We start from the raw sequence: 9,513 nt of genomic DNA, 5'->3' as shown, positions 1-9,513 counted from the left end.
GATCTCCCACATCCAACCAGTGAAGCTTTGATCTCTGCTTCAGAAAATCTTCCTCTAGCTCTGCAACATGTAGCCATTTATCGTATGCTGCAGCTTCCTCCTGCATTACAACCGGGGTTGGATTTGTTACCGTGTTCCTCTGCTTTTCACAGAGAATGTTGTGAGCCTCTTTTGCTCTAACAGTCAAATTTCCCAGCTTTTCTCTTCCAAGATCCCGTAACAACGGCTTTAGGTTCTTTAGTTTTTTCGAGAAGCGGAACATTGCAGAGGTAGAGATGAACAAATTCTCAGTAGACTCCCAATACTCCTTTACCATAGGCAAAAAGTTTGGGAGCTTGCCTACGGCATTAACGTATTTGAAAGGCCGTCTGATCTTCTCCCGAGCTGGCAATAGCTGTATTTTGCACCGCAGATGATCAGAACAGCCACCCGGTGCAAACATGGAGTATGCGTTGTTGAACCTATGCAATGCCACATCATTCATTAGCACCCTGTCCAGCTTCTTACAGATTAACCCCTCCTCTCTCTTGTTACACCAAGTGTACAACGGACCCTGGTATCCCATGTCTGAGAGATGACAATGCAGTACCGTGTGTTGGAAGTCTCGCATCCCCGGTGGCAACCTCACCAAACTATCCACTCCTGAGTGTTCTCCCCCATCAAGAATCTCATTGACATCTCCCATAATTATCCAAGCTTTGTGTTGAAAGAAAGGAGAATCGTGATGATAACAAATGTCCTCCCACAGCCCCTTTCTTTCATCAGCCTGATTGCTTGCATAAACAAACGTACACATAAACTCTTCTTCATCTTGTAGCGCCACCGAAACTGTGATCAACTGGTCTGACTTGTAGACCGGAGTCATGCGGACCATGTCTCTCCAAAGTAGCCAGATTCTACCCCCTCCACTGTGCTCGTAATTAGTCATAGATGACCAATCCTTAAACACTGTACTCAAAATCCTTTCTGCTTTCTTTTCTTTCACTCTTGTTTCCAATATACACCCAAACATCATCTCTTTATTACTCAACCATTCTTTTACCACGGACTGCTTTAGAGTTTTGTTGAATCCGCGGATGTTCCAGAAAAAACTCGACATATTAACGATGGCGGGAAGAGGACCTCGTGCTCATAGCCATCGGATTTACATCCTGTGACCTAGCCTTCTTTGCCCTCTGCTCCTTCGTTATGCCCTTTGTCTCGTTCTCCTTTATCTCATCATCGTGCTGTCCAATTTTGTTGGAAACAATTTGTACCTCCACAGACCCTCCCTTGCCTTCTTCTTCATTAAAGTCATTTGTGTCCTGAGTTTCCATGTCAGTTTGAGAATCCCTCTCCATGAATTCTCCCTCCTCCTCTTCCTCCTCTACGCTAAGAACCGCAAACTTCGAGGCCGAGATATGGAGATCCTCTGCCTGTTTTGCGTGTGAAGACCTCCCTGGCGATCTTCCCACTTTCGTTGGTGAAACTAAAGACCAATTTGTCTCAACACCTTCCTTTTCCCCTGCGTCCATTCTCTCATCCTCATTCGATGCCTTGATTTCCTCAATTCTCTCTGCGGCCTTGGGTGTTTCAGTAACCACCAGTACCTCTTCTTCGATAACCACTTCAGTGTTCTTCACCTTAGACTGATCGACCACCTCTTGGTTTGAGTTCTGGTGGTGTGCATATTCCTTTCTTGCTACCTCCTTCCCTGCGTTTTTCCCTTTCATTACACAAACTACTTCTGTATGGCCCCACTTATCACACATCTTGCATCTCGATGGGAGCCATGGAAAAAGAAACTCCACCCCAAATTCCTTGCCGTTCTTTGAAAAGTTAATCTCTTTTGGCAAAGCTTTAGCGACATCAACCTTTGCAAAAACTTTTGCAACCTCCAGATTCGAACATGCTATTGTTTCCGGATGCAATTTAACCGGGAACCCCACCGCGCTAGTAATGAAACTGAGACCTTCCCAAGAGTACATATGGAGCGGCACTCTATGGAGATGAACCCACATAGGAATCGCTTCCTCTTCCTGCTTCTCTTCCTCGGACCTTGGCGACCACTTCGTAACTATCATGGGAACTCCCGCTATGTTCCACATCCCCCTCTTCAAGATTTTCTCCCTTGCTTTCGGATTAGAGACCCTAAATCTCATTGTTGTTGCGTTAACCTCATAGACATCCACCTTTGTTGTTGTATCACCATACTTCCAGATCTTGTTCAAGACCATATGAACCTTTGCAACATGAGGAGAAATGTCTAAGAACTTTCCAACTACGAAATCTTCCCACAACGGCGTCGTAGTGTTGAGGACATCGTCTGGAATCTCAACTGTATGCAGCCCATCCTTGTTTGAAACTTCGACATCGTACTTCTTCAAAACTTTCTTATCCTGAGCGACGGAGAGCCAACTCGGAGCCACTTGCTTAACTTTCTCTGTCACTTCCCCTTGAAATCCTGAATTTCCGACCACTGAACCCTCATCCCCAACCTCCTTATCGCCCTTATCCCTCGTCGGAGAGGCAGGTGAACCCGGCGGCGCAGCCGAATCCATCGTCTAAACCCTATCTCTCAAAATCACCTCCAAAATCGCACTTTTCTTTTCCTACCAGAGAGCTTTTTTTTTTCTCTTCTCCAGTTCAGATTATCTTTCCATTATTATGTATTAGTAGTTTTCATAATCTTAGTGGTTTTAGGTTTTGGATACTTTTCTTTTTACTTATCTTGTAATCTCTTATATAAGGGAACACTTATTCATTAATAATAGATAGAAACGTTCAGTTCTCAAACGTTCGTTTTATAACATAATAACGTTTTTGTCATGAGTAATTATCATTAGGACTTCACGGTGAAATGGGTCGGTGGATGCTAACTTGCACGTACTTAGCTATCGTCACACATAATTTTACTTTTCGAACCTATTCGTCAATTTAGAAAATCATAGGACTGGTATAATGTCTTTATAAGTATACAAAAAGAAAATGCAAAAATGATTCAAGTTGATGTACCATTTGCGTCAAAATTATCCAAAGTGGCCTACCTACTTGAACAAAAGGAATTCGAATGAAGCTAATTTCTTTATTCCGTTTTCGTAACTCATTGTAAGATTGGGAAACATATAAGAAGAAAGAATGCCCATAATAAACACAAACTACTATAAAGTCAAAGACACTAATTAATGCATTGTTTCCAGACCGAGATTAAGGGATAAACTTGAATTTCAAAGCTAAATAAAGCGGAAACCAAACACATTAAAACGACATAATGATGCTTAACAGCTTTGAAAGTGTGTATCAAAATGTAATTAGCGTTACGGAGAGGCAATGTCTTGTTTCCAGAAACAGACAATAACTAAGCCTCTTTGTGGCAAGTTTCGTCTGAACCAACTTGAACCCATTGAAGTTCTATCAAGCTCATGTCACTTAACTGCCCATTTCTAATCGCTAAACTGATTTGAGTGTTTTCATGTATGTAAATATTTTCTTTTTCTTTCTTGGAGGGTAAGATAATTAAAAGTGGGATAAAAAGTTTAAATATTTTCTCAATTCCAAAGATATTTTTTAGAGTGCAAAAATTAAAAGTACGAGAAGCATCACGTGAAGATCCTTGGAAAGTAAAGCCCAATTTTGAATTTTACATGTTGTTATATATATGTTATAAAAAGTCTCATTCTTCACATCCACATGAGGTTTTTAGTATCCCCAAAACGACAGCGTAAAAACCAAGTGCCTCTGGTCGGTTTTATACATTTGTTGGCCGGTGCTGGTTTAAATTCTCTTTTCCGGTACATCTGCAAGTCTACAACTCCGTCCAAAATTACTTACTAGTTATTTCTATAGTTTTCTATTGCATAATATGTCTGACGACCCTAACCTATTTCCCAATAATCGTACAACATTTAATGCTCTAAACTTGGTTTGTTGGATCCAAACCAAATCCTCTCTGATGTCTTCGGTTTGGTACAAAAACCAATTTTGTCTGGTTCCAAGTTAATACTACTTCCGAGTCTTTGACTAATATCACGTTGCAATACCACTTTCTAGGATTTCGTGACAGCCTTTTGTTAAACAAAGATTGTGTGTGTCTGTGTAAGCATGTGTGATATGTAGTAATGCATATAGCTATATATTAGACTAAGTACTAACTTTACAGTCTGTTAGAATTATATGCGCACAAAACTTTTAAAACCTAACTATCGTTATTAAACTACCTATGTATAGTTTTAATCATATGGTTTTTCGTTTTATATTATTCTTCGGTTAGTCAAGATTTCTGTTCATGTGTAGTCACAAACTCAAACTAATACAAGGGTGTAGAAGAAATTATACGTACTACTTGGTATCTTAAAAAGTTAGATTTTAAATATACTGTAACACTCGTAAAATATATTATAGAAATTCCATAAGATATCCTTTTTTAGTTTATTTCACAAAAATATTTTTTAAAGAAAAAACTGACCATTTTTTTTAATTAAAGGATAAAACAACATTTATACCGGTCAACTAATCTAGAATTATGTTTTAGAGTTAATGGGTAATGTTTTGATAATAGAGTTTCAAATTTTGAAAAATAAAAAAATATTTAAAATTTCAAAATAAAAATGGACTATTTTGATCATTTTTTTTTAGAGGCTATTTTTGTAACAAAAAATTAAAAATTATTATTTGAGAGAATTGCCCAATATATTATCATGTCATTATTTTTTGTAAAAAAATATCATGTCATTATTGTTTTACCGATATATATAATCAAATATTTAAATAATATAAATAAAATTTGAAGATCTTTCTTAGAAAATAATATAAGTAAATACATGTTACTATCACAGTGATAAAAAGATGTTGGCAAAAAGAATGCTACTATCACAGTGGAAATTTTAAGAGCGTAAATCTAATCTATTAATCTAGAGTCTTGTTTTTATCCACTATTGACAGGTCATAGTGGGACTACTTAATTAATTAATTGATGTAAAATATTTAATTATTTATATTAAATATTAATAATCAGTAAATTATTAATACTAAATCAGTTTTAACAATAAATTTAAATTTATTTTAAGTTATAAAAAATTCTATTGAAAAAATCTAACAAAATCCTACCAAACATTTTAAATATATTTTATAAATACTGCATCAAATAATTTCGTAATTAATGATATAATATTATTATAATAACTTTTAATTAAAATTTTGACGTAAAAAATATGTTATTTTATAATTTATGATTATAATTTATATTGTATTAAAATAAGTGTTCGATGAACTAAATATGAAAAAATATATTAAATTGGTAGATTAACCTACTTTTAAAATGCTTTCATTTAAATAAATATATATAAATTTATCGTTCTTCGATAAAACATCTTAAACTATATTTTTTTATGCAAAACCAAAAATTATTAACATCTGTTAAATTTTTATTTGCAACTATATATTATCTAAAAATGATTATATACAAAATATAATAGTACATAACTAACATTTAGTTCATGTATTATTTACAAAATATGTTACTAATTTTTTTGAAATTTTAATAATTAACTAAAGATATTAATGACAAATAAATTTTAATTATAAATTTAATATTTATTTTAATTATAACAAAATCAGTTGGGAAAGATATAAAAATATGGATATTACTAATAAATCAATTTTAACTATAATTTGAATTTTATCTTTAGTTATAACAATATACGTTGAGAAAAATTCTAACACAATCATATCAAAAAATTTAAATATTTTTGTATAAAATAATGAATTAATTGATTTCGTAATTAGAAATATAATATTATTATAATATATGTTAAGTTAAAATTATATGTTGTTTTATAAATTTTATCATTATAGTCTATATTATATGAAAATGTGCTATATGAATTAAATATGACAAAATTATATTAAATTGGTAGATTAACCTATTTTTAGAGTTGCACAACAAACCCATTTTTAGAAAATGCTTTCATTTATATAAATTATCATTCATCGTTAAAACGGGTTCAGTTCATAAACTATATAATATTTTATACAAAATAAAAATTATTAACATATGTTAAATTTATATATCTACAACTATATATTATTTTTTTAATTATTTTAAATCTCACATAAATACATGATTATATACAAAATATAATACTAAATAAATAACCTTTAGTTCATGTATTATTTACAAAATATGTTACTAGAAAATATGAAATTTTAATAATTAATTAAAGATATTAATGAAAAATTAAATTTCATTTTAAATTCAATATTTATTTTAATTATAACAAAATCTCATGAAAACAAATATTTTAAAAAATCTTACCAAAAATTCAAATATATTTTAATAAAATAATGAATTGATTTAGTAACAAACAAATTCAAAAGTCATATAATCTTTCAAATTAAAAAATAGTTGTGTATTTTTTTCTTGATCAAGTAACAAATTGAAAATAAATATTAAAAACTTAAAATGATAATATTCCAAATTTTGTAAAAGATAAAATCATAGATGCTAAAATATAATTTTTTGAAAAGTAACAACAAAAAAAATTAGGTTGTAAGAATCAAAAGTAATATAATATTTTCAAATCTTAATTAAATAATTAAAAATCAGAAAACTTCATACCATAACATCCAAAAGTATCCTATATTGATAAAATCGACTAAAATAATATGACAAATACTACTATGTATACATGCTATTTACTAAATTAATGGAGTAGATATTATTTAAGCATAACAATGTATTTGTTTATAAAATTTTGCAGAAACCAAAAATGATAGATGTTCAACTATAGTTTCTTAAACACAATATATATATATATATATATAATATCAAATATCCGTCTATAGTATAACTAAATAATATTAAAATGTATTGTATACAAACTATAGAAATTTAAAAATTATATTATAGGAGACTGTGTATTTGATTATTTTAGATTGTGAATTTATTGTGCTGAACTAAGAAATATATTAATAAGTAATAAAAATTAATAAAAAAATAAAATATATAAAACAAATCAATGTATATTAATCATTACGTATATTATGCCTAAACAATAAGATTATAGAACTATACAATATTTATAACACTAAATGTAAATCACATATTTAAAAAGTTTATATGATATCAAAATTCTAGTATAATTTGAAGCACATGAATTCTCAAAACCAAAGCTTTGAACAACATTGGGCTTAGCACTTTCATTTTTTTTTTCTTTTATATTTGGACAATCCCCAAGCGAAATAAACATTCAAAACGGTTAACCGCATTTACCTTCTTGTTTTGTTTGTTAGGATTACTATTTATAAACTATCATATTTCAATAATTAAACGAGAGAGAGAGAGAGAGAGAGAGTAATTAAAGGTTATTGGAATACTAGCTTTGACCTTGAGCTCTTTTTCTTCTTCTTGGACTTTTTGTCGCTCTGTTATAAAACCTCCCCTATCTTCCCCCTCGTATACACAAGTCTCCCATTTAATATTGTTCACACACAAACATACACACATTAAGCCAACGGAAAGAACAAAAGAAACACGAAATGGTGTCCATGAGGGCTTTTTGCTATCTTCTAATATTTTTCATCTTGCAATTACATGCTAAAGTCTCGCATGCAAATTTTAATAGAGAAGGTATGTGTGTAGATCAGTATATACAATAACAGCTATGTATGTTTCAGCATGTGTTATGATGTTCATTATTTATAATTACGCTCAACAAATTTTCTCTGTAGTTCCACAAGCGGCAAAGAATGGTGGGCTAGGAGCAAGCACTAGTACTCAGATTACCAGCAAGGTACGTTATATAGCAACAAAATCTCAATCCATGATTTGTGTTTTATGAAGAAATATATATTAAACATCGACGGTTTAACATATTGGTTATAATATATCAATTTGAATAATCTATTGTTATTAGGCTATTGAAAATGTAATGGGAAACCGAAAGGCGTTGAAGCATGGAAATATGAAGGGCGAGGCAAATGAAATGAACAGTTTAGCGATAGAGAGTAAAGAAACGGTAAGGAAAAGAAAGAGCAAGAAGAGGCTCACCAAAACGGTGAGTTTAACGGCCGATTACAGCGACCCTGGTCATCATCCTCCTAGGCATAATTAACAGAACTACGTGTGTGTGTGTGTGTGTGTGTGTGTGTGTGTGTGTGTGTTTTTAACATGAAACATGAGCCTATATTTCCCAATGAGGCTTCAATTTTGGTGCATCACTATTCGGCCTTTGATAGTTTTTTTCTTTTACGTTTTACATGTATCTACTACTGATCATGGTAGGCGGCACGCCGACACAAGTTTTTCTCAGGTGGTACTTTTGTTAGCTTTTGTATGTATTCAGAAGAGACGTTTTTGGTTATTAATGTCACTATACACATGTTTAGTTATTGGTTGTTAAGAAAAATAATTTTATAATTATCTAAGGAGTTCTTAACTGGAAATCGTAATTTTTCAAGTGGTTAGTTGAAAAATTCAGGTGAATATTTCAGTCCCTCTCTCGCCGTCAATGCTTAAACTAGGAGAGAAAAATCATATTGATAATTGAAAATTTTGTTTATGTAAATTATCTCTTACCTGGAAGTTTGATTAACATTCTCACTTAACTTATACAAACTATTGTTTTTATAAAAATGACTTTAGATATTAAATTCCGGTAGTTAGATTTAGCTGAAGATACCTGTTTAACCAAACAACATGGGTATACTGTATTTTTTTTTTTGTTCAACAAATGGAATATACTGTATATACATATAAAATAAGTACATGAACTGATTAAGAACAGAAAAAGCGGATAATCTATCTTGAATTTAGATTAGTACCGAATCATTTATGAAAATGAAGGTTAATACATATAACAGTTGACCACGCATATAACAGAGTAATAGACCTAATTAAAGGTTTCCTTTAGAAGTTTAAAGTAAGATGATAGTGATTTGGATCAAAGTCTGATCTGAATCATGAACAAGGACTAAAGAATGACCGGGCTACATGAAATGGGCTTCTTGAAGATGTCTGGCCATAGTGGGAATGTGGCCATATAACCAAACGTTCGGGCTTCGGGGAACACACGGTGAAGGAGAGGATTCACTTACCAAGTTATTTTAACAAAAAAAAAAGTTATTGTAACTTTGTTTGCAAACACTTTAATTAAATATTTACTATAAGTAGATATTTGGTGGTTGGGTTGAACAAAAAAATGGAATAAATTTGATTGTGGAATTGAATATTATTTCTGTAATCATAGATAAAAGATTCAAGAAAAAGAAACTAAATGAGGATATAGACGAGACTTGAGAGAAACGTCTCACATGTATAAAAATGAAGCAGGAAAACTCAAGTCATGGCAGAACAAAAAAAATAAAGAGTTGAACGAATCAAAGATGAGTCTTCCTCTAACACCAACTAGAGAAGCAGAGGTGCAGTGGTTTTTACCAAACAGTCAAGTGGTCTCGGGGGACTAATAAGAGTGGGTGGACCATTATACATCATAGTTTAGGTTTCAATTTTGGTTTCCACCTTATTCGGGTTGTGAT

General features: G+C 31.9%; 1 protein-coding gene across 1 annotated transcript; it reads left to right on the top strand.

Annotated features, from left to right (window-relative positions):
* Positions 1-7,458: 7,458 nt before the first annotated feature.
* Positions 7,459-8,095, top strand: LOC106326612 (root meristem growth factor 1). The gene is made up of 3 exons (XM_013764540.1): positions 7,459-7,606; positions 7,708-7,769; positions 7,893-8,095. The coding sequence occupies exons 1-3, from the start codon at positions 7,516-7,518 to the stop codon at positions 8,088-8,090; spliced, it is 351 nt and encodes a 116-aa protein (XP_013619994.1). The 5' UTR covers positions 7,459-7,515; the 3' UTR covers positions 8,091-8,095.
* The last annotated feature ends 1,418 nt before the right edge of the window (positions 8,096-9,513 follow it).

This window comes from Brassica oleracea, chromosome C2, assembly GCF_000695525.1.
Source record: "Brassica oleracea var. oleracea cultivar TO1000 chromosome C2, BOL, whole genome shotgun sequence".
In the NCBI taxonomy this organism is placed as follows: domain Eukaryota; kingdom Viridiplantae; phylum Streptophyta; class Magnoliopsida; order Brassicales; family Brassicaceae; genus Brassica; species Brassica oleracea.
This window is presented reverse-complemented; position numbering and strand designations above follow the sequence as displayed.

Coding starts and splice junctions, on each gene's coding strand:
- LOC106326612 (XM_013764540.1), top strand. CDS start 7,516: ATGGTGTCCATGAGGGCTTTTTGCTATCTTCTAATATTTTTCATCTTG. Junction 7,607..7,707: donor TGCAAATTTTAATAGAGAAG/GTATGTGTGTAG, acceptor TTTTCTCTGTAG/TTCCACAAGCGGCAAAGAAT. Junction 7,770..7,892: donor GTACTCAGATTACCAGCAAG/GTACGTTATATA, acceptor TATTGTTATTAG/GCTATTGAAAATGTAATGGG.